This window comes from Rhea americana, unplaced genomic scaffold (genome assembly GCF_003343005.1).
Source record: "Rhea americana isolate MKP2758 unplaced genomic scaffold, rheAme1 scaffold_0, whole genome shotgun sequence".
Lineage (NCBI taxonomy): Eukaryota > Metazoa > Chordata > Aves > Rheiformes > Rheidae > Rhea > Rhea americana.
Genome location: NW_028185037.1, coordinates 17,738,090 through 17,764,659, shown reverse-complemented (window position 1 = coordinate 17,764,659; position 26,570 = coordinate 17,738,090). Strand labels below are relative to the sequence as shown.

Genomic DNA, 26,570 nt, shown 5'->3' with positions numbered 1-26,570 from the left:
GTAGTACGTTGTTACTTATATTCTGAACTTTATTGCTGTAYATATTAGGAACACTGAAGAGGTGAGTAAGTATTTGTACTATCAACTGTATTATTTCTTAGGCCGATAGATGTCAGGTTAACTTTTTGCATTTAATTATGGAGTTCTACTTGCCTTTAACTGTTACAGAACTGTAAAGGCTGCTATAGAAGTTTTAAAACACTACCTGTGTTAAAAAGTGTGCTGAAATGTTAATTTAGAAGAATTTATATGACACACAAATTCAGATGGATAAGCTCCCTTTTCTTTTTTTCCCTTGCTCTGTGTTTCTCATGGAAATACTTGCTTTCAAAAACCAAACTAAATCAAAAAAACCCACAGGTTATCTTTTATGCTAAATGAAAGCTTATGACTTTGCTAAAGTTAACTCTGGGATATATGATAATATCATATTAATTGTTTCCCTTAATAATCTTTATTTTATAGATTTTCTAATTTGAATGTTTCTGCTCCTACCTCTTCCTCCTCTTCCCGCCACTCTGCTCTCAGTCAAAACAAGGCAGATGATAGCTCAGATTTTGTGGGAGGGATTGTGAATAAGGGAGTCTGCTTCCTAGCCTGTAACTAGTTGTTTGACCTTCAGTAAAGGGAAATTAAAGACTGGCTTACTCAATTCTTGATCAGTAAAATGAAAAATATTTTTGACTAATTAAGTACATTTGAATGCTTTGGAAGAACTGAAAAAAAAAACTCATTGAAATGACTTTGTGTTATAGCCTAATTTCGGTGTATGCTTAGCATAATTTATATAGGCAAATAGGAGGTAGTGAATAGACTGAAAGCATATTTAGGCAGTAGYATATTCCAGATTGTTTTTTGGCTGAAATTCATGATGTTTGTTTACCTGCCTACTTGATTACTATTCCTTTCATTCTCTGCATTTTTAATTGCTGTCTAATTAATTGCTCTGTAGATTTCCTACATAATTAATTATCCGGTACTTAATCATTGATTCCCTGCATTGTTAATTGACTTATTGCTTATTTGATTTTTACACTTAATTGACTATAATTCATTGCTGTATTGCTACACCACCTAATTAGCAACTGTTAATCAATTATCGTTTGCTTACTCCAATCTAGTTGTTCAGGCCCATGATCAGCAAAGCTTATCCTCTGCTTTTGGCTTCTTGACTTTGTCTTCCAGTCATTCTTCCTAAACTCCTTTTTTTTCCCTCTACCTGGTTTTCCATCGTGTTTCCGAGTAAAGCACGTGTGTCTTCTGCTTGCTTCTCCTGATGGTTTCTGGACCTTCACTCACGCTGTTCTCTGCAACCTGGCTTATTCACTTCTGGTTTTGTTCCAGCTTTAATCTGAGTGTTTCCTGTGGTGGACTTTTTTAAACTTTGTGTGTTTACTGAAAGCTTCTTAGAAAAACCTTAGGCATGTGTTTGTATTATCAGGTACTTTAAACAACCAGTCTTTTGAGCATTCTTCCTGCTCTTGCCCCCTTCGCCAAACCCTGTCTGTGCGCAGTGAGAAATAAGGTGCTGTGTGAGTACGGATTAAAACTGTTGAAAGAGGAGATAGGAGACACAAGACAGTGAGCCTGAACTTTTAGGAGGAAAAAAGTAGCAAGTTAGGAAGCAGTGATGGCAGCAGATAATAAAACCTCAAAATAGAAGTGTCTTCCAGACAGCAGAACTTGCATGTTTAATGTTAAACTTTTTGATTGGTGAATCAATCAAATTGATTCACTGATTGAGTTATGAAATGTTCATAWTTTTTTTTTCTGTTGTGAATCTTAAATATGCATATGCATTTAGATGGAACAGTTCTTACTCTTTCAATAATGAGCCTTACATTTTTTTTTTAATGAAAGAATAATAGTAAATGGCTGGGGAGCCTTCTGTTATATACATACTATGATTAAAATAAAAATGTGCATATGCTCAAGGCAGACAAATGCCTGAGAAGGAACCTTACTGATCTTACAAGAATACATTGAGCATATAATACATTTTACATAATGCGTGTATACATAATATACAGTATATTTGAGATGTAGAAACAGAAACAATATTTTAGGTGTTTTTCAGAGATATTTTAAGACATACKATGTCTTTTAGTTTTGAAGTAGTTTTATTAGAGATGAGAATTTTTGTTACAGATGTACATAACTATAAAAGAGAGTCAACTGTATTGTTCTTAACATCCAAAACTCCATAAAGATTCCTTCATCTGGAGTAGAACAAACCGTCATGAAAGGAAGAGAAGAATGTTGAACAGGGGTAGTGTTTGCTTTGCAAAAAGGGTACCTGAAAATACAGCTTTTCTCTTCTCTCCTCCTAAAAATCACCCAGATCTTATGGAATATCACTTCATTTCTGTGTTTACCCAAGAGGTGGTTTGGTGTGTACCCCAAAGAGTATTGGCTGTTCCCTGCTGCTGTCCGCGTATGTCCCTAGTTTTCCTTTGGGGCCCAAGGGAAAGGAAGAACTGAAGCAGATCTCTGGGCCAGAGGTTTATGTACGTAGCTGAGGAACTAGCACACTGTTAAAATCGGCTTCTGGTTGTCGGATTTCACTGGACACAGGAGGGAGCAAGGACTACTGAAAAAACCAAAACGTTAAAACAAATCACGAGTTTTAAAATACAAACAAAGTCTCCTGAATTAACTGCTTTCCAAAAGATTGGGGGTGTTTTTTTTTGTTTTTTTTTTTTTTTTTTTTTTTTTCCTTTTTTTTTTTTTTTTTTTTTTTTTTTTTTTTTTTTTTTTTTTTTTTTTTTAAAAAAGCTTTTTTTCCCCCTCAATTGTTAACTATGCATTAATTCTTCTCTTTTGTCCTTTACTCTCTTGTGGCTTTGCTTTTGCTTTCACAGTACATATCTACTTTCTGTAAATACAGGAGACCATTTTTTTTCAAAAAAAAATCTGTTAAATTTCTGTTTAAAATACTGGACAAGGAGAATTTTAATGGTTTTAATGTAATTCTTCATCTGCTAATGCTTCAAAATTTGATTGTTTGGTTTGGGGGGGATTGCTTTGSGAATCAACATTTTTTTTTTTTTTTGTAGGACTCTTAAGTCAAAGAATGTGTGAAATGCTTGATGTTTCTGTTTATGTCAAAGGTTAATTTTACTTCAAGGGCCAATGTGATATGATTTGTTTTGGGAGTAAATCTTCTCTTCCCTCCTTTCTTAAATTTTCCTCCTACTCCTGCCATTTTTTTTTCCATGTAGATGGTGCAAGATAAGGCCTGACACGAGCCTCCTGCCCCCCCCCCCAAAAAAAAAAAAAAAAGTGGTTCAAAGAAGGAAAAAAATGTATTACTACACCTCTGAAGTGAATGGGCAGGAGAAAGTAAGATGATGCAATTGCATACGGATGACTGTTATGTAATACAATATTTTGCGGTCTGCAACGTTGCAGCCTTCCTCCCCGCTCTTTGTTTATTGTGTAGCCACATCTCTAGATAACTACTCCTGAGAGCACTCAACATTTTAGCTTTTTTACTGCACTGTATGCTATTGGTAATGTGCTAAGTTAAAAAAGAACTATCAGAAGATGTATATTTTCATAAAATACTAATTTTTTCCTTTTCTTAAAAAAAAAGTTAAGACAGTAGTTTCCTTTTATCTATTACAATATTTATTTCTTCCAAACTTTTTTTTTCCAGCACTTTCATAGGTTGAAAAATTTACTAAGTTCTTATAGAATTAGACTTGTTTAGGTAAGATAGATAAAAAGYGTAAATATGTGTAGGAAAGAGCAATGAGGTCCATAAACATAAATTAGATGTGGAGCCCAGCTTTTCTACCCTAGAAAGTCATTTTGAAAGGATAAAATGCTTTGTGTTTATACCAGCRTGTTACACAATGAACTTGTGCAGTGACTTTACATTTTGTATGTATGTATATGTATGTATGTATATATATATTTTACCTTCTGAGGCTGGAAGGAGAAAAATGTGGGTTTTTTGTTTTTTTCTTTTCCTATCCTGCTCCTTTTAAATCTTATTATTTCCAAGAAAATTTGAGTAAGGAGGAATTTCTTGCCCTGTGAAGATCTAGGCAGAAGTTTTAGTCATTTCTTAAACTATTTATTTTTGTGATTTACTATGAATACATTCCTTTAATAGTGTAACATTCTTTGTTTAAGCTAGTTACTGTCCAGTTTGTGTTAACAGAAATAAAATTTCAATAACTAATGGTATTTCAAATAAACCACTAAAATTTACAAGTATTAACTCYTGTCTTTAAACTTATTTTTCAGGGGTCAATTCCATCTTCATGTGTAAGCTTTGTAACTTATTTTCACCAAATCAATCAGAATTATTGTCTCACGTCTCAGAGAAGCATACAGAAGATGGGACTAGTGTGGATGACATCATTATTCCGCTCCAGCCGCTAACAGCACCCACAAATATAAAAAGAAATGGAGAAGGTACTTTCATAAATTATGAAGAATGTAATTTTTAATCACTCACTTATTTTTTTAAATGAAGTCTGTGATATGATGATTCTACACTGTATATAGAATGATTTACGTAACTTATTTCTATAATGGTGACTGTATGCTGCCCACCTAAATTTCATTCGGTATAAAGTAGATTAGAGGATGGACTTGGATAAACACAACCTGTGACGGGATGATTGCATTGGTTCATTGATTTTAAATGTTAAGTATAGCAAAATGTGCTTAATAAGGCTTTAATTTGAAAATCCTTGATAAAAGTGGAAACAATGATAGTGCTAAACAATTAAATTTTTCATAACAAGCAGCCAGCACAGTAGAGCTAGGGATTGAAAGAGGTTGTAGGTCTTGAAGCTTAGGACAGTGGCCTGCTTTGAGTTGTCTAACTCTTTACTTATTGGGCTTCAGACAATAACTCTATTTTAAAAGAGAAATTGTATGGTTCACAATTTATAATTTTACTTTGAAATTGGTGCTAATAAATAAAGCAGTCTGGTAGTCAAAGGTTGAATTGGTTATACAGAGCAGTTTCACTCAGCAGTAGAAGAAGTTACATTGATTACCATTTTTAACTGATTATAATTGCAACCACTTGTAATATTAGGGAGGAGTTCAAAATAATCCAAACTTTATAATTACATCTTTAGACTCTTATTGAGCAATGGTTTTATGTTGTTGCCAAACCTCTAATTTAACACAGCTACCATGATTTTGCAAGTATCTAATCATTATGATTGCTGGATTTCACCAAATGTGTGTTTATAATTAGTTGTTGTTTTTTAATGTCATACTTGGAAGAATACTTTTCTTATTGTTAACATATGCATATGATGTGTATCTTTATTTACTTACCAACAGTAAATCAGTAATTTTCATCAGCATAGGAGGATGCTCTAATAAATGACCATATAGTTTTAAACTATAACTGCTATCTCCTCAGATGGTTGGTGAGGACAAAATTGCAGCAGGTTAATATTTCACTCAATGCCTATAATTAAAGTGCATCAKAAGAGGATGAATAAATATCAGAACTTCATCAACTTTCAAAACACCTATCTACCCAATTTTACTTTAATTTTACAGTATGAATATCTCACGCTTGCAGAATCCATCTCTTTCTTTCTTAAATCTTTGCTGCCAGGAAGCCCTTCACTTGGCTGTATTTCTGACCACAGTGAAGCTGGTACTTTGTTACATATTCTCACTCCTTTTAGTAATGAGGCAGTTCAGTAAAATGCTTTTGCATTTGTGACAAGAACTATCTGCCCTTTCTGTATTGTATATTGCCAAGCTTACATTTACAAAATTACATATTACATTTATCAGAATAGTGTGTAATTCCTGTAATGATCTGAGGCAGCAGAAACTAGACTTATGTAGGTTGAAGAAAATAATTTTGTTAATCTAATTATGTAAAATATAACATCATATTTTTAGTTATTTTCTTCTTTATGCTTGATGAATATTTTGCGTCATCTGATGTGATCTTGTKGCCTCACCTTTTTCAGATTATGTAGCCCAACTCTGCCATCTGCTGTGACTAGCAATATTTAGGTAAATTACTTTCAATGTGGATTTCAACTTATAGTATAGGAATGCTATAATATTTTTCTTTTCCCTCATACAGACTGATTTGAGAAGAGGATAATTTTCTTGGAAGTCYTATTGAATTATTTCTCATATTCTGTTTAAAAATTAGGGTATTTCACAGTTGAATATAGAGATTTGAAGAGATCTTCTTTCAAGGCATTACATTTTCCCCTCTTCTTTTGGAGTCTACTGCAGATAAAACTTAACCAGTTTTTATTACACGTTTTTTCTCTCAGTGGACCATTCTGCCTTTTTTTTTTGTAGTGATTCAGTATTGTCGGTAAAAGCAGAAGTGACTGATGAATGACAGTCTAGAAATTACAACTTCTTTTCAGTACTTATTGGCTGGTAAATGAATGTTTTTTGTGTCCTTTGAAAGCATAGTTTCTATTCCAAATGTAGGTAAGCACTACAGTTATTCCAAAGTTGTTTTAGATGAATGAATGTTGAGTGCTTAATGGAGTTCTGTGTTCTGCCTGAATGATAAATTAATACTTTTAGAAGTGCTAAAGATCTAAAATGCTAAACAAGTAATATATATTTATTACTGTAATGTTATTTTATTGGCTATGCTCTCCGCTGAATTTTATTTCATTATGCCACTTTTCAATAGTTACATCATGATGTGTTTAGACTTAATTTGTCCTAACAGTTTTGATCGTACGACACTAGAATTTTTTAATCAAGCGGACCCAAGGGTACTGGACTGATGTTATAGTCACCATACATGTTGCCGTCATATAGATCACATTTTGTCCAGAGCTGGAGGGTAGCCTCTTTGACTGGGAAAATGACAGGCATTTACTGGTTTACAGTAACCAGTCATGCTATACTTTTACATAGAATTTTGTTTGTAACTTTTCTTAACAATCGCCATCTCTTTCAAAGAGCTTCTCAAAACTCTTTGCCATTTTGCTGCTATTTAGTCAGTTTGTTAATGTTTTGAGGGACAGGACAGATGGCCCTAACTTCATTTATTCATAATCCCAGTTGGATTATAGAGTTAACCAAATAATGTATATGCTTCATTAGGTGTTGTTCTGCAATAACTACCACGTTATTTGTTATCGTAGGTTATATTCGTATTATGGAATATGTGCTCTCTGCAGCACAATCTTTAGGCCTAATTTATTGATTATGAGACCTGGAAGAAAGTTAGAGTTTAAGTATTAGAATTTTATCCTTGAGGGTTAACTCCTTAAGGTCACTTAAAACGGTGGTGTATACCTSGGCTTCGTCTTGACTTGAAGATGAGATGTAACTGGAGCAGGCGTTCCGGCCTGGGGGCTAAGAGGCGGTCCTAGGTCCTGTGATAACAGTAATGGTATTAGGGTGTAGATGAGATTCATTTGCATATTTTTGTATGACAGCTTACACAGCAAATTCTGAATACAGCCGTAGACTGTTGTAATTGATAGGATTAACTAGAAGCAGATAAGCTTTTATGCTGACGTTTGAGGAGGGATTTGTATTATTAATGCATCTAGCTATTGAAATTTAGTTAGGGTGCTTCAATTAACATTTGCTCAGGTGTTGTGTGACTTCCGACAAACTATTTTTGTTTGAATGATGCTATAGCAAACAGTTTGACTCTGTAGAGCCTATTTATTTATATAGGTTTGGGGAAAAAGAGCCAATTGAATGATAAGGATCGTGAATATCACCTACTCTTCCCAAATCTGAGCTATTTAGCCTATGACCACATTAGCATGTGTTCACTAAAAGACTTTTTTGTACATGTGTAACCTGAATTATGTATGTAATGGAATTAAGGTTGAAGGGTAGGGAAAAGAAAAAGGAGAAAAATCTCAGATATGTTTAAAAAAGCCTAATCTTCATCCGTTTGTTGAGTTTCCCTGTACAAAACAAAGTAGCTTTGCAAAACCCTTACCTCCTAAGGCTGATGTTTGGTGAAACAGTTTCAGTTAAGTTTGATTTTTGAGGCAAACCACACAAACGTGCTGAAGATCATTAAGTCCAGTGAAATCCAYAGTGCTGGAATGCTAGCATAAGCATCAGTTGAATCTGTGAAGAGTTAAAACACTCATTAGTAAAGTCATTGTTTTAAACAGTAAATGTAAATTTAAAATAAATTGAATAAAATAAACTTWAAAAAATGCTAATCAGGCCTAGTACTCCGGAGCTTGCATTGTGGAGTTCTGTTTTTATGTAGCATGATCCCAAACAAATAATTTGTGGGAACTATCACACACCTCAATAGAATTTGATTTTTTTATATAAATAAGGTTCAAGAGAACAATTAAATATAATTCTTCTATATAATAACATGGAGGCCTCAAAAATCGAGATGTTCTGTGCTATACACATTCTGAACATTTTTCAGACAATTGATTATTAAATGGACTGATTTTGAGAAACTTGCATAATTCCTGTGAAAGRGCAGCACAAAAATAGTCTCACATAATTTATTTCATTATTCTTTCTGAATAACAGATTTTTTTTTTTTTTAATGTCTTTGAGGACCTAATTACATAGCATAGCACAGATTGTCTTCCCTGAGGATTCCCGTTGTGCACCCAATAAAGTCAACATAAAGATTGGTTTCAGTGAATCTGCGATGGGCATAAAATTTCCCAGGGACAACTGAAATGTTCTTGGGGGAATATTAAGAAATGCCAGGATCTTACCTTTTAAATCTTTTTAATGACCAATTTAAAACTTGAATTTCTGACTGAGCATGCTTGAAATAGGTGCTTGGGTTTCGCGCCTGCGCGTGTGCTTTCCTGATATACTACTTTAACAGTTTAGCAAGGGGTARTGTTTCTGATTGACTTGGTTGCGAGCTAATGGCTGAACAAAAGACAGCCTGCGGTTCGGTTAGTGTGTCCTGGTAGTCTTGGGTGGTGTATCGAACTGCGGTTAGCACGATGCAGTGCGAGTGGCTGGCTGCTGGCAGCTGGAGCTTACAGCCATGGGTCTTATTAAAACTGGATTCTGGAAGTGGTAGCTCAAAATAGCTTGAGATATATTTAGTCCTGGGAAGGAGGGAAAAAAAAAAAGGGGGGAGGGAGGAAGGAAGGAAATAAAATGACTGCCGTAAGCCTCAGAAGTTCTGGTGATAGTTGCCCATATGAGTCCTCCTCCCCAGTATGTGTTGCTACCTCACACTTGACATGAAGCCTTATTATTAAATGCCTGAGAGCTGTTGCAGATTGTTCTTMTAGGCTCATTTACAAAGACGTTTAAATTTATACAGTCTTTATATTGTTTGCCATGCCATAAGAAGTCAAAGTGATAACAGCTGCCATTCTGTAGGCCATAGGAGGAAATCTACAATCAAGCTGCTAAAGGAGCATTTCCCACGTTTCATGTGCATATGTGATTTTGTTTGCATTTCTGTTTTGAAATACTACTTTGCATTTCATTAAGTTTACATTAAAATGATCAAGAAGAGACACACCTCTTTCACCTGATTCTGTTTCACTTCTTTTTCGATAATATGTTGGGTAATTTGATAATGATTGCATTCCAAAGGAATAGCATACACAGTGAATAGGATGTTTATATTCACACTTCAGATCTTGGGATTTGATTATTCTATAGTAGCTTCAGCAGTATCCACATCTGTATTCTTCATAATATGTTTGGCACAGTAGTCATCTGGGATTTTTTGTGGGCTGACATGAAGATAATTATTTTTAATGATTTTAGTTTCTTTCAGTCAAGGCACCAAATACTGATTGCTGCGGTGTATCTGATGTGTATCAAAATAAAAGTAGCAAGAAGAATTTTTGAGGGCATTGAAATTATCTGTCTCTTTCTGGCTGATTATTTAGTGGTGAAACTACTTTTACCTGAATGCAGTGGCATAGAAATTCAGAACACTATCGGTGAAGGGTGAAAAGATTGGTTTTTTTTTTTCTTTTTTTTCCCTATTCCTAAGACAACTTTTAGTGTTTTCCTTACTACTTTATATTTAAGTAGACAGGTGCTCAATCAGCACTCTAACAAGATAGAGTGATTTCTTTTTCCCTGTGGTATCAATTAGATGATTATCGCAAAGCTGTGGTCTCTGTGTGTGGGTTTTTATTTGTTTGGAATACTAAAGGGAAGTGTTGAACAGATTTTGAATATGATACTGCCACCACCTCCTGTTCTACATCCTCTTCCTTTAAGATTCTTTGAGGTCATTTATTTTTCCATATGCTCTAAGTCAAACAATTTAGTAAGAACTTTTGGCATGTGTGTTTGAAAATCATTCCAAATTATTTTTAATATTCTCTCCTTTTATGTAGTTTGGGAGCTTTACATTGCCAGTCTCAATCTGCAGAATAGGCTGGTAACTTAATGAATACCTGATAAAAAGCTTTATGCAGTCATTTCATTTCTTAATAGATTTTGTTTTGGTGAAAGCTTCTGGAATAAGAGCAATAAAAATAAAAGGTTCTCATTAGGAGGGACAATTTAAGTGTAATACTGCCAGACTCTTTCAGCTTGAATAAGGCTCGGGATGTCTTCACGCCTTTAGACTTGCCACAGTTACTTAACTACTGGGCGTTTCTCTCTCCTTTGCCCAGATGATGTACTTCCTACCTCTCCCATCTGTGGGATGAGGAAGGGGAAAAACAGTAAAAGTGTGAAATTCTGAGCAGAAAAAAGTATTTTTCTTTGCACAAGTCCCAAGATCTAGAAATCTTTTGGGGCAGGCAAACTTATAGGGAGTTCTTTGCTCTGACTACCACAAGCTGAAAAGTACATGAGATTTATACTTGTTTTACTCCTGAGCATTAAAAGCATAGTTCTTGGAGAAAAAAAAAATATTTGCTAAGAGCTAGTCCTTTATTTTTTCTCTATGATACTACAAAAACASTAGGCTGTGTTTCATTTAGCACAATTTAATGTACATTATACTATGGTTCTTGCAACTGCAGTGACTGTGTCAGTCCTTTACTGTTTTCTTGTAATTCCCAAAGCTGGAATTCACTGTGCATGACTAAAGGCCTTAAACTGGGAGCATTGCCCCTCTGGGATCCAGGGACGATTCAGATCTTATGTGGTCTGAAGTGCTTTCTGCAGAGTATTTTCGCTGCCCGCTGAATATGGAGGACAAATAAGGACTAATTTCAGAGCTTAGATGTCTAACATTACGTGGAGTGAATCCAGGYCTAAAATTTGAAGAAGCTTTACTATGTCCTGTTTTTCTGTATRGCATCAGGCAACTGTTTTTGGATGCACACTAGTTTTTTTCTCTCTAAGAAACCCCTCCGTCTTTCTTTTGACAGACAGAATAGATCTCATATTTCATCAGATGTTCTGACTAGAAAAGATCCTTCAAAAGCGAACATGATTTGTTTTTTGTGAGCTGTCAGCTTCTTCTTGCAGATGAACAGCTTCGCTGTAACTTTAACTTTTTAAACAAAAAATATATACAATAACAATGTGAATATTTCTCACAAAGTACAGTATAAAGCACTAAAAAAAAACAAATGCGCACCCTGTCCCCAAGATCTAGCAAGAAAAATACAGACTGATTCTTTTCATTTTATAAAACTAGTAACTGGCATAACTGGTAGCTAAGATGATGAAATCTTCTAAAAGTACCTGATCACCCTTGGAAAGTTGCCCCCTTCCCTCTGAGTATCTAGTTTTGTTGACTGAAAGTATCCTGTGAATTCCATTAATTTAGTCAATCTTAGACAGTTAAATCTCTGACAAGATAGTAGCAAAACAGCTTGAAATAAATAGAATAGTAATGAGAGAAATCCGAGGAGCAGATGTGTGAAGTTTTTTCTGTTTTCTGTGTTTCCATTGGTTATATCTCATTGGTTTATCCGTATTTCCTCCATAGAAACAGGGAAATCTGAATTCATATAGTATTTACTAAGTATCATGCATGACTTCTGATTTTAATTCTTTGGAATAATCATTAGGAATTTTTTTCTTCTTGTATGACTTCAGAAAATTTGTTTCCAACRATTTTTTTGCCTTAGCTGTTTCTGGCTAGAAAGTGCCTCAGACAAGGAATTCTGGGTATTATTTGAGAGTAATTGTACAAGTCATTAAAAAGATAACACACTTTTTGTTTTAAAAAATAAACTACTTTTTCTGAACATATCTTAAATGCTTAAACCACTTATCTGAGAGTGATTTAAATTAAAATGATATTTTTGTGGAGTGTCAGAACACAGACGAGCACCTTTCTAGAGTGCATATATGTATACARTCATATGGTAATCTGAAAGAATAATTTCATTTTAATTTCTGCAAATTTGTGGCACTTTGACATCTACTGATCTCAATAACATAAATGTGATTGCTTTGCAGCCAAGAGAAATGCCAACAAATGTCATCACTTAAAAATAAGTTTGTGTGAAGCTAATGTTTTTTTTAAGATTCAGATACAGAGACTTTCAAAAATCCTTTAATATCCCTACTTTTCAAAGAGCTGTATGGATATTAGCTAATTATCACAATAATCCTGTGAAATTTCATTATAGCTTGTTTTCCACTTTCTTTCCTAGAGCTTCTTGTAGCGAAGAGGAAAAGGGGCAGACCAAAAGGATCTACCAAGAAGTTTTGTGTGGATGAAGAAGTGGCAGAGAACAGTAATTCTGTTCCAAGTGAGGAAGTTCAGCCTGGATCAGAGGATGGACCGGAACCGACTGAAGTTTCGCCAGGCAGTTTGGAATGCAGGAAATGCAGTCGGAAGTTCTCTAACATGCGTCAGCTAAGGAAACACATCTGCATTATTGTTTTAAATGAAGCAGAGGAAGAAGGAGATGGAGGTAAGAAAATATCCAACAGAAACGTAGACTAGTCTATTCCCACTCTGATTGTTACCTGATTGGTGACAACTTGCAATACCTAATGTTAATTTTAAATGGAATTTTATGTTTCTTTCAACATTCACTTTGACGAGTCTGTGTAAAAGGACAACTAGATGTTTTGTCAAACTTATTGTGTGAGTGAAGGCTAGAATCGTCAGGAACAAATGGAACAGGTGAAAAGCAAAAATGAGAAGAAAGTTACATATTTTAACTTTTTTTTTTTCAGAAAGGTCAAAATGTTTGTCACATTAATAGGTGTGTGAAACTCAGTGAAATGGTCCTTTAGCATAAGAAACTGTCCTCTTTCTCACAAAGAGGATTATGGGTTTTTTTGAATGAAAAATGATTTGGCCACATAAATGAATATCAAACATTGGGGAAGAAGGATGATCCTGTTGGGTTTCTAGCCGGTGACTTGGGAAGTTTGAATTCTGTATTGTTCTTTTGCTAGACTACAGACTCCAGTTTGATTCAAAATATTTAGTTTCTTTTTTGATGGAGATAAAAATGGGGATCCTCTTTTGTATTTGTGAGAACTGCGATGCAGACTTTCTTCATCTGTCACAGAATTTGAGTTGGATATAGAAACAAGCAGGCAGCTGAATATTGAAAATTGCTCTACTACTGCAATGGGCAGTATCTTTTTCTTAAGAAGGAACTTTAAAATGTCTCCATATTTTTCTTATAATCAGAGAAGATTTTAGTTGCTGTTCATTTGTTCTTCTATTTAAAGACCATTTCTCTGAGTGGCTTGTTTTACTGTATTAAAAAATAATGCCAAACATTCCTCTTTTATTTTACAAAGGTTCATTTGGAAGATTGTCTTCAGAGTGTGAGAGTTTCTTGTTTAAATTTTGCTTTAAGATTTTTTAAAATATATTCAGCCTCTTAAAAGCTTAAAATCATGTAGTGAACACATATATAACTTTTGCTCCAAGGTGGTGAATGTCACATAGAAAGCAATACATTCGTCTCAGATAACTCGATCAGAGTTTTGTGTTTTTGTTAAATTTCGTTTTTTGCTTTTGCCATAATTGCTTTGTGTGCTACCCTGTTGGTTCCGCTTATTGATCAAAATTTACCATTGATTTTTCTCTCCTGCTTTTTATTACTTTTTTGTGTACACTCTGCCCTTGTGGTACACAAGTAGTATGAGTTCACTGTACTCTGTGAGATGTAGACTTTAACTTCTATAAGAAAGAAATGTGTTATATTCATATAAGATTAAAATATGTTTAAGATATGTTGTCAGAGCACAGAAAGTCTTGCTTTCATAAAATACCTCATGTTTTTTCCACTGTCATCAGTGGCAGGATTTTTCAAACACACCTAATGACCTTCAGCCCAACTGTCTCATCTCTGACCTCATAAGTGTTGGTGCCCTTTGCTGTTTGCATGTGCTAGGTACAGTGTTAACATTTGCATTATTCCAGCAATGTTATCTTTTCTAAGTGGCCTTCTAAAGTAAAATCTCAGAGGTCAGAGTATAAATTCAGATCAGTTATTCTTGGTCTGTTAGCTCATTAGAGCTGCTAAATCTTACCTAGATTTTCCTACTTCACACATTGGCAGACTTTTCAGAGTAAACTGCCAGGTCTTTTTCTTCCTTTTTTTTTTTTTTTTTTTTTTTNTTTTTTTTTTAAAAAAAAAGTCCTCAATTTTTAGACGAATGGAACAATTTTTATTTATTTTCTGGGGAAGGCAAACCAGTCAAACAAAGTCACTCTCAAGCAGCAAATGATGAGGGCTTTGTGTTATCAGCAACTAATGCATCTAGAATGTCTCCAGCCCAAAGCTTCCTATTTTGGCTTCAAACTCTAAAGATATTGGGGAATGTGTTTTTATTTTGAAGGAATAATTCTTCCTTGGAGTACATCTGGAAAATTCTGTCTTCAGTCATCTACTGATTACTGTCTCGTCTCCAGAAAACTTAACTTGTGACTTCARCATATGAAGTGTCATATGCTTTGAGACAGCTTTTCAATTTATGAATGCACAGATAAAAGAAGGGGTGCGTGTTTTTATCACCCTTACAGAAATATGATTGCAGTCAGTAGCTCAGAACATTCTGATGAGTGGACAGGAGCAGTCTGGGGCTATGTCCAGCGTTGTTTGTCATACAGCAAAAGAATGTTCTTTAAAATTTGAACTCATGGAGTTGTGCTATTGTCAGGCTCAATTTTCGTTAAGAAAAAGGTTTGGAGGAGGATGTGTGAACCTTCAAAGTACGAAAAACAGAAAAAGTCTAAAATGATAATGGCAAACAGATGATGAAGTTATAAATGTCACTATTCAAAAGGAAAAATTTAATTGGGACCTGATCATAGTAAAAAAGAAAAAAAATAAATAAACCTCTGAGTGTATGGCCAGATTCTTAAGTGATACAGCAATGCTGACAAAGTCCTCAAACTAGAGGTTGCATCCAGGTTGTTGTCAACTGAAAGTTATTTAACTACTTAATTATCTAAGTAGGTTACAAAGCTATCTGTATTTCTGATTTTCACTCTGCTTTTTTGTTAACGAGTTCCAGAGTGTTATTACTTTAGATTGTTTCTTAAACCTGCTTCCTGCTTATTTCATTGAGTGCTGCCTTATTCTGCAACTCTGAATGTGAATGTGGAATTCATATTATGAATCTGAAAGGGGAATAATAATTCTGTATTAAACTTTTGCATGAATTTTGAATTTACTGATTGACATTGAGATCAAATATCTCTAACATCTAAATACAGAGATAGTGGCATGGCTGTCTAAGCACATAACATTACAGATATTTCACCAGCCCCTGTGTGTGTGTTTAACAAATACTTTACCTGCATGAGTAGACTTAATCTGAACATCTTCTGGAGTAAACAAGCCAAGAGATGTAGACTTCCTGAAATTATACGTATTTTGGCTTGTATGAAATAAAAGTACTGAAACTTTTAATTTGAGCAGATCTGTTGCTGATGATTTAGATTAGATACAGAATTTTGGTAAGTCTCTTTGAACCTTTCAGAGTTTCAATATAATCTCCTATATTTCTGACACAGTGATTCAGTGCAGATAGCTAAAAATCATAAAGCATTTTGACTAAATTCTTCTCCCATAGTCTTTGACTTCCTATTTAATATCTCCTAGCTGGGTTCCCACCTCCCCCCCTTCATCTGTTGTTTAAGCTTTTGCCTTTCCAATTTGAAATTGCTTTTCATTAGTTTTTGACTATTTTCTTATGTTTTTCATGTTTTCCAAAGTTTAGCATTATGTGGACATCTGATTAGTAATTGTTTTCATATGCACATGAAACGCATATACAACATGTGTCTATTAAAAAAAACAGTTTTGGCAGTGATAATATGCATATATTAACTTAATGTGAGTTGAGCATGATTTATTCTTGTCTGAGATTAATTAAAAGTGTGCCAATTCAAAAAGCAGCAGCTTTATATAACCCCAAACAAGAAGAAAAACAACCCCTTACACAGATAATAGCACTGAGAACATTTGTGCGCACACAGAAAACAAGAAATTCAAAGGTATTGTTTCCACAACTGTATCTTCAATAAATTGTTTCATCTTTGAGACTTAAATTAAAAAACATATTCAATATCAATAATAAAAAAAGAAAAAAATCTACATGCACTTAAATGTTCCCGATCATTTCGATTGCTTTACTGTTGTTTGAAGTATTACAAAACTATTGTACTATTAAATGACAGTCATTTCAAATGAAAATAAGGACAAATTTCAGTCAAAAGAAGACTTTACCAAAAGAAACGTAGGAAGTGTAATAAGCTGAAAATGAAGTTAAATATCAGCAGAAGGTTTCCAGCTAATAAAGTGCGTTGCTCTTTTGTACTGAACTCAAAGGCAAGTGTTGAAATCCTTACCATACTGAAGGTTTAAAATTAACACCGATAAACCACTGTAGCACTGAATTGAAGCATGTATTGGTCAGAGAAATAGTTGGTGGACATAATCGGCCTTCTACCGTTCTTCGCATCTGTAATCTGCGATCCACACCGAGCTCTCAGAGGTCGATTTGTCGTTGATGCTTCCCCCTTGATTGCAGGAGTCATGAAGCCTTACTGGTTATTGACAACCTCTGTGCAGCTAATTTAATCCTTTGATGCATATGACTGCCTTAACCTTGTTTAGCTTGGTTGCTGAAACAACAGGAACAAAGGTGTCCTCCTTGCACAGAATTAAAAAATACGCCCGCTGTGCTTACAAACCCCACATTAGATACTACCTTTTTTAAAAGAGGGCTTATCTGCCTAAGAAAGTTTTGTGGTTTAAGTAGAGCTGTGCTTTTATTTGATTAAACCAAATTGAATTTTTGGGCAAATGGATTGAGTCTGGCTGGTGCTGCCATCCTGCCTTTGTGTCCTAAGAGRAACCTGGCACGGCCGAGCAGCAGTATGCACAGCCATCTGGCTTCACTGTGCCTGCTCGCAGCCAGAAAACGGAGCTGCCAGCGCTCATGCCACTGGAGTGGGATGGGGCATTTGGGCTGTTCCTGGATTGAATCGGTTCCCTGGTCGCTGCCTCTATGATCGCTTGTTTTGAGGGACAGATAACAGATAACATCTCTTTCTCCCACTGCAGCATACCTGAATCTCTGGCAGGTGCAAGAGAGAACATTTGGTAGCTGGGAAATGAGGGTTTGGATGGAAGATGGATTACAGCTGGTTTCAGTTCTGTGGATTGAACAATGCTGAGCTATATATATAAAAAAATAAAATAAAAAAGCAACAACAACAACAACAAACTCTTACTTTGAATTTACAAATTTACAACAGCATATTTCACATCAGCTTTGTGTCAATATAGAAAAGCTTTCACCAGTGCAAATTCCGAATTTAAAATAACTTTAAATGAGAGAGCACAGCTTTCTTAATCATAAAATAAGCAACTCTATTCAAGCAGTTTAAGAAGTCACTGTCCTTCCCCTTAATATTACTGCCTCTCTACTGAAACAACGTAACAGACTTTGAAAGTGCTTCTGACCTGTAAAATTAACTTCTAATGGTTCTTTTACTATTCAGATTTTAATGCAAACATTCCAGATGTTTTTTAGACCTTTTCAAGAGGTTCRCAGTGATTTAGAAGCTTGCATTACTTTTAATGATGACACTGTCATCTTTAATTTAAAATGTTTTTGTCATCAACTCCATTCTAATTTAAAGAGCTCTTTTTACAAGTAATATGTCAGTCTGTTTGCAGGAGGAAATAATTGCGTGCGTTCATTTTGTCTGGCTGAAATTTCATTTCAGACTCCTCTCTTGCTGCTATTCAATGCCAGCATCTTCTAGAAATATAATAATAATTTGAAGAGTCTTTCAAAAGCATCAGGCATGTATAGCTGGTTCTGCAAAACGTTCCTGGTAGTACTTCCAGTTACGAATGTGGAAGACAGTATCCTCAGATGGGGCCTCAGAGCCATGGGACAGGAGAAGACTCTAGCTTGACAGGACACTGAAGGACTGATTCCTTCAAAGACAGTGGTAGCTTTCRTCGTCAGCACCAACGGGAACGTTTCTTAAACGCGTCAGGCACTGCATTGCGTTACTCGTACCAGCACGATTTGGATTTAAAATGCCTGTTGCTAGATAAAGAAGGTCAGTTTGTTAATCTGTTGAAGAGCCAGCTGTTCAAACTGACTGCTTAGCAAGGGGAGGGCCAAAGTGAGGCAATATATACCTAGAGCGAGCTGCTTACRAGCCAGCAAAGACTCTTATCGTTCGGAGAAACTTTGCTTAGCTAGTCTAAGGTGCGTATGCTCCACTTGCTCCTAAATCGACTTCAGCTGTTGAAGGTGATTCCTTTATAATACCACAAGAACAGTTTCAGGTTAATTGTGCTACCTGGGAAAAGCAAAACACATTTTTGACTTGTAAACTACAATGGTGCCAGCTGAGTAGGTTTTTCCAGGAAAAAGACTAAATTACTGCTCAAGTAGCCCCGGGTTATGAAGAGACAGTTTGCTCCCAGTGATCGAAGTTCTATTAGTTATTGAGCATCTCAGCTCATACTGAGAAGGTGAAAGTTGAGATTCAGTCCTTTTTTGGGGGGCACATAAACTTTGGGTTTATTATGTAGAGAAAAAATTATTCTCACATAACCATGATCTTCATAGTTAGTGTTTAACATCTGGATACTAGATTTCTGTGTGTATGAAGTAAAGAGCAACATTTTATTAAATACTTTTTTGCTACAATTGTTTATGTTATCTTAAAATGACTTTTTTTATTAACACTTTTGAAATTCTGTTGTTAAGACTGGAAGTTGTAGGTAACATTATTAATAGCAGGCCTTTTCTTTTCAATTGCTTTTCCCCTTGGTTGAGTTGAGGAACTAGTTTGATAGAGGCATATCAGGAAAGAAAAAGYATGAAATATTTGTTAGCTTGTTACTCTAGTGATAGTAGTTATTCATTAGTGTGGGTCACTAAAAAACTCAACTCCATTGTTGGTCCTTTTTTTCCTTTTCTGTTTTTTAATAAATTTCAATATTCAAATCTTGATAGAGTTACAAGCTAAGAAAGAAAAAGGCTATAAAATAATTGTGCCTTTCAAGCTTAACCACTTACTCCTTCATTGAACTATCTTTTTTATGATTAAAAAAGACAATTTAGGAGTAGGGTGGTGCTTGGATTCTGTTCACGTTCCTGCTGAGAATTCAGTGGGTGATCCCTAGCCAASGAAGTAATTCTGTTGTCCTAATGATGCCTTTCCTTTCTTCATATAGTTCTGGATTTCTGTTACTTAAACAAGCAAAAGACAGGTTAAGTAAAAGATTTTTGTTCATAGCTTTTTCAAATTGGTGGAATTTTCTTTCTAAAACAATGCTAACTCTTACTATTCTGTTCTTACTGAAYAGAAGTAGTATAAGCAACCCAAATAATTCCCTTTGTTGCTTAACACTAAGTAAAATAGCCTCAGGGAAACACACTTTAATGAGCAGTTTACATTCTGTATGTATTTTGATTCTTTATCAGAAGACTTCCTTTTGTCAGTGGTCAAATCCTGCTGTGAAATTTRTGCAGGTGCATTTATTGTTGATAGTAAACTAGCAGATACTATTTCATGTAAGAAATGCAGAAAATTATATTGTTTGTTTTCCCTAACCTCCTGTTCCTCCCACTGAAAAATAACACCACACAACAGTTTCTGGTAGAAGGGGATATTTGTTTAAACTGAGATATTGCTTTGAAGTATTCTAATGAAATGTTGATGTTCGAAATATTTGCTCTCAATATCAATCAGTAAATTACAACAGTATTATGCAGCTAAATGCAGAGATAATGAGACTATATGTATCTATAAAGCAGTAATAGTTTCCAAAGKCATAGAAGGCTACAGAATAAAAGGCAGAGGACTATATCAAGGAACATATCATAGAATCATATGTAATTAAATTGAAGAAAATTTTAACATGCACTGGAAAAGCAAGGAGTAGATGTAATGAAACTCTTGAGGCAGAGCATAATTTACTATAAACTAAAAACTGAAAGCTGGGGGCAAAGTCATTGCTAATGTAATTCCAGAGGAAGAAGGCTTGCTTACCACGTTTGAATTTAATTCACTAGGTGGTTATTCCTCGTTCTAGGCATTGTAGGTAACAAAGCTGTTGCCAACAGTGTTGCAAGTGGGTTAGTATGAAGTCATTTACAGTTATCTGTAAACATCTTTCTGTCTCAGTATACTTTATGCTAAAGGAAAGCTGACTTATACATTGMAAATGTTTTTTCTGATGCAAAATATAAATTTTGGCAAGGGTTGGGTTGCACTGCCAAAGTTTATATGTTTATATGTTTACTGAAGATGGACAGCACAGCACAAAGCATTTTAGCCCAAAACCTTCTCCAGCTGTAAGTATCCTTAGGGCATGCACACATTCAAATCCTTATGCCAAATTAAATCCTCAAATCATTGTGCAAAAATATGGCATGCTGGGGTTAGAGCATATTCTCAGTTCTTCTCAACTGTCTGGACAAGTTGAACCTTCTTTTCCTTTTCTTTTTTAGTGGTTTGAGGAATGCTCTCAAYAGCCTCAACCTTCAGACTTGGTTCTTGTTTGTTTGGGTTCCCCAGTCCATTATGTTTCTTCTCCACTTCACCCTTCCCCGTTTCTTATTTCCTTCTCATGGCTTTTCTGACTAAATCATCAGACATCATTTCCAGTAAGAAGGTCCAATCTGTCTTTCCCCTGCTGCTACTAAAAAGGTGACATTTTAATCATAAATAGTCTTGGTTTTCAGACTTGGAAGATCTGAAAAGAGTGTCAGGGAAAATTTGATTTCTTAATAAATCTTGAAATCTTGGATCACTGGTAGATCCAGCATCATAAGAAGTTCTTCTTCTTGAAATGGTGTTAAGGAAAACATCTGTAATAGATCATGAATCTAGTATTCATTGTGGAGGAGCATCAACACTGAGAGATCTTGGAGAGATCCCACCTACCTCAAAATGGACATTCTGTGAAGCTACCTTAACTGCAGAAATTACTGTTGAATCTTAAATTAAATAAACAAACTTACAAATGCCCCTTGTCTTGTGGTGTTCAGCACAGGCAATTCCAAGAAAGTTGAAGGAAATAAAAAATAATAACAACCCCCCCTGCCAAAGGCAGTGTTTTGGGGGCCTTCAGCATTAAGCCTGACYATGCTTTGTGCTGCAGTCCCAGAATGTGCTCAGGCAGTGACCTTGGTTCTTTCTTGAATGTGGTCTGTGGCAGCTGGAGGGTTGTGTGAAGACTACCCATTGCATGGTAAGCTGTGCAAGAACTGACAAACTATACTGTAAGGTGTGCTGCTTCTGCCAAAAGCTTGCTAGAAATTTCCTTCACCCTTCTTGTTCAGAAATGTTATTCTGAGGAGAGGTGTCAACATCACCTGGGTAGATTCTCCCCCGTACTCCTGCATGAAGTTTGTTGGAGCCRCTCTGGATTCCGCGGCTGTTAAGATTTGCTTTACTAAAAATCCTTTGAAGCGCTCGAGACTTCCTGTTGAATCTAGAATTTTGTCCTGTTCATTTTTGTTGAAGGCATATTTAATCACATTGGGTAATATTGAAACCTTATGCTAGGTTTGGTTCCAGAAGGTATGGCTTGAGCCTGGTTAGATCTGCACCTGAGTTAGTGTGTTAATTTTTGCCTTCATTCRAGATCTACTGTTGAAGGCATCTCCTTCCTTGCCTACAGAAAAGTCATCTGGAAAATGATGAGACACAGTTTAGATGCTTCTCAGAAAAGACTGACGTGCGTGTCAGCCCTGGGATACAGGCTTTAAGGAACGCATGCTGAGCATTCATCCGTGTTTTAGGTAGTCACGTAATGTTAGCATGCTAATAAATCGCACCACCAGAATCTATTAAAAAAGCACACAGGTGCTTCTCTGTCAGGAAGCAGTCAGCCTTTGAAACTGCTACGTTTGCCATCAGATCCAGGGAAATCTCTGAAGACTTGAAAACCTCAGCAAATTCTGTCAAGTGAAAAGGTCACTAGTGATACTTGAGCTTTTCAGAGCCTTTTTTTTTTTTTTTTTTTTTTTTTTTTGACTGGGAGTTGGTCTCTGGATGATTCCTTCATCCTGGACTCTTATCAGCAAATGCTGTACTTTTTGTTCCAGGTCTTGCATGGTCCTGCGTTTCTTGTTGACTACATATTACTCRTGAGCAAGATGCCAATTACATAAAATTCTTTCCTGTTTCCATTTCTGAAAGTAAGCAGGAATGGCAGGCAGCAACTTGGTTGATGTAATTTTGCCTTCGGTAGCTATTTGTACTGGCCTTATGGATTACATCTCCACCTGAACTTTGTTTCTCCATCTCATCGTACAGATCTTTTTGTCCTAGATTGAAGATACATCTAAAAAGATGCCCGATAAAGGGAAAAATTGTACTGGATATACTTAAGTGATGGAATGTGTCTGAATTTTTAGTACAGAATGTGGTGAAATCTTATTTCCCATCAACAAATCTGGTGTAGAAAAAAGATTAACTTAATATAATTTTCAGGAATTCGTAGTAAACTGATTGGATTGTAGCTTTCAAATCCCACCCTTAGTAAAGAAGAACAACTTTTGTTTCCCTGGGATRATGTGAAGCAGTTCTGACTGTCTTAGAATAAACATATGCTTGGCCAATTTGAAAATGCCTAACGTACTTTAACGTCTGGCTTGTCATTTCTTGTGCTTTTGCTACATTATCCTTTTTTGGGTAGTTAAAGTTGACCGCCTGATTGCACATGGTGGTTTTTTTTTGCATCAATCTTCACTAAAAGTATTTGAGCACTTTGCTCTTTTCTGTGTTGATAGCTTTTATCCTCTAATGAACAAAGACCTAACCCTTTCCTTGTCTGTCTTTTACTAGTAATGTAACTGTATTAGAGATTGATTTTTGTTCTCCTTTGCATCCCTTACTTTGTGGCTCGGCACAGACACTATATATTTATTCTCTTCTTTTGTATTCCAATTCTTAGGAATCTGACCTAGCTCCTACACACTTAATTTCCTTTTTGTTTTTGAGTCTGATGTTGTGAATCTTGGCTCGTGATCTAGCAACATGTTCTGACCAAACTGGGCTACTAGTTTGTGCTTGTGCCTGTCATTTCTTTTAAGGGGCTGTCAGCTCTCTTTAAACTGTTGTTTCAGTAAGGTAAGATCATGCGAGACAGGCTTGTTTAACTATCAGTTAAATATTAACAAAATATTACTGAAATTAAAATATAGCATGTATTTTAATATATGTAGCATATCTTGCCACTACTTTTGCTATTTGTATTTCATAAACAACAACTGACACACTGCAGCTTTGCTGTTGCTATTTTATATTTATATATTGTTTCCCTATCTCAGTAGAACAGCTACAGCACTTCATGAATATACATTAAATGACTTACTGTGGAGACTGTCAGCTGCTTCAGATTCAGAAAAAAWTCCAAAATTCATTTGGTTCATTTATAATTTTCTTTAAATCAGTTTTTCCTTTACTTACTCGTTACCTCTGGAACATTTGCATAATGCCTTTATTTACTAAAAAGAATTTTTTTCTAGTCTGTATTTTYTACCTCTTAATCTAATGTAAAGAAATACTTCTGTATAAGTTTGCAACCCTGAGTTTTTATTCTCATTCTGATAACTCCTTTTCTATAAAGTTATTTTTAGAATATCAGTAGTGAATCCCTCATTTGCTTTAAGGAAAAAATAGCTTCAAGGAACAACTTAGCTGATTACTGATTTTTAATTTCTTGTTTCAGATGAGTGTTGTTGCTTTCTAGTTATTGGGTCCTGTCTGTGATGCCACAAGATGTCTCCTTTAAGAGGATGAAGACATTCTGAGCAGCAAAAGATAGGGGGTGATTTAGAGGCACAAGTCTTCAGAAAGCAGTGTTTTATGTCAAGAGTTCAATTGAAAAACAGAACTGTTTTGAAATTTAATTTTTCTTGAACCGACATTTTTAGCTATTGATTTAGAAAAACAGTGGGAAAAACAGAGAGGCTGTTGGAGCACTTTCTATTAAATAAGATGGATAATGAATAAGCTACTTGGAGAAATAATCCTAAGGTATCAGAACAGTTACGTATAGAAAGGAGAAAAATATTTCRTTCATGAATGACGAAAGCATGAGAAATTGTAGAAAGCTCCTGTGGGTTTTAAGAATGATTTAGGAATGTAAGTGTTTCCGAGAAGCCAATACTTTATTTTTAAAATGTCTGTATTTCATGTATTTTCTGTATTTATATGAGTGTCATAGTGGATCTACGAATGAGAGAAAAAAATAGTTGCCTTTAGGGACTCATGCAGCACCACTTTTTTATTTTTTTGTGACAAATAGTTCTTTCTATAGTAGTATTAATTGTCTCCTAATTCTTTCTATATTATTAGCAACTGTGTTACTGCATTTATTTTGTACATAGTTATATTCTTTCTGATGTTTGCTCTTTAGGTAATGATTCTGACGTTGACATTGACAGGAAGGAAGACGAGCGAGAAAAACCTCCAAAGAGGCCCAGAATTCAGAAAGCAGAGAAAACTCTATCAACTAAGGATGCTGAACAGGTTTCAGGAGCTAAAAATCCTATTATAAGTGTGGTTTTGACAGCCCATGAAGCTATTCCAGGTAATCAGAATCATCCATTATGTAAAGAAATCAGGTTTTGTTCATGCTGATGGTAGTTAAATTCTCATTATTCTAAGACTAACAACTGCTTAGGACATTTATTATTTGAAAAATAAAATATTTAGTTTAATTTGGTTATCTTTATGTAGAATCTATGAGTCTGGCAGCCATTCATCATTTTAGAACTACCATTACAGTTCTTCATAGCTGTGACAAAGGTTGGAGAGGACTATGTGGGCCTGGCTGTATTTATCTGCATTAACATCAGTTAAATTTTGTCCATGAATGGTATTAAAGAAGCAGCTGAAAATATCAGTGACCAAGGAATAGGAAAGTATTTCTTCTACCCTAATAGCATTGTTTATTTCAGATCTTGATTTACATTTATCGTTAGCATAACTGTAAATCTGGTTAGGAAAACACAAACAGCCCAGTGTGGTTTGTACAGTGGCATAGTAGTACGGCTATTCTCTCTGCAAACTGCTAGGATAGCAGTTTGACAGAGAACACTTGGCCATAGAAGCTAATACATATAACATATTTTTGGAAATCAAGTAAGATTTCTATGTAATAATTAAAAGATTCTTCATTTATAAATTTATCTTGTGTGTTTTCATTAAAAGATTTTGACGTAATTTCAAACTGTTACTGTTAAAACTAGGCCTGTATTTGACTCTTTGTTTAAAAAAAGTCTCATACTTGGCTGACAAAAATCCCCTTTTAATGTTATCTTGCATCATTTTCAGCTTTATAGCCTTTACCATTCTCCTCTTCATTATTGCTAGCATTTCTGAATAGTAGTTTTCCCTGCAAATTACAGACTGACTAGGCCGTATTTATATTTTTATCGTTGTCGTTTGGAGGTTTGGATTTACTGTGTTGTTCTTCAATATCTTTTGATATTGAGATCCATGGTACACTTGGGCTTCATTTTTTAAAATGTGTTCCTACTTGCGAAGGTAGTAGAGGAAACTGGATGAACTGAACTAAATATATTCTATTTGCTTAGAAGGAAGTAAAAGACAATTTCAGATTCATTGATCGAGAAACATAAGATTTTGGGCTTTAAATTCTGAGCTGTTAAAAAGTTCCCCTTGCAGTATTGTACATATGGGGGAAGGTGGGAGAGTGCAGAAGTGAAAAAGAAAATTTTTACTGTTACCTGTGAGCTGTTTTGGAACTRCTGAAACTTGGCATCAAAGCGATTTGTTTTCCCTGCTGTGTCTCCCACTCCTTTGCTCCTTTCCCACTACAGTCAGCTTCTCCTCCCATTCTGCTCCCATTGCACTGCCCAACCTGAGCAGCAGCCCTCCAGTAGCCTCCACTTCTTGGGCAAAAGGCAAAATGTGATGGCTGGTTAAGAGGCTTACATGGGTACTAATTGCTGGGCTTGTATGTTTTCCCCTTTCTCGGGGATTTCAGTAGCACTGTAACTTAGATCTCCTTTATCCAGGTGCATCTGAATCTTAGAAATCTTAGGAAGGTTCTGGGRTTTTTCTTTTTCTTTGAGATCTCTACCTTTCTGTCAAAGAGCAGAACAGTTTTCAAGGGGAAAGACATAGCAGATAGAAYAATCAGAGTCTCATTTTCTTAGGAAACCAGCCTAGAGATGAGCGAAATAACACTAAATACAGA

The 26,570-nt window shown here is 35.3% G+C and overlaps 1 protein-coding gene across 3 annotated transcripts in view; it reads left to right on the top strand.

Moving 5' to 3' along the window:
* The window catches only part of ZFAT (zinc finger and AT-hook domain containing), an 89,535-nt gene that overhangs the window by 7,491 nt on the left and 55,474 nt on the right, over positions 1 to 26,570 (top strand). For all 3 annotated transcript variants that reach the window (XM_085320713.1, XM_085320553.1, XM_085320629.1), the window contains exons 2-4: positions 4,255 to 4,425; positions 12,528 to 12,791; positions 24,762 to 24,935. In XM_085320713.1, coding sequence (XP_085176839.1) covers positions 4,272 to 4,425; positions 12,528 to 12,791; positions 24,762 to 24,935 — 592 coding nt within the window. In that variant the 5' untranslated portion in view covers positions 4,255 to 4,271. The remainder of the gene's footprint in view (positions 1 to 4,254; positions 4,426 to 12,527; positions 12,792 to 24,761; positions 24,936 to 26,570) is intronic.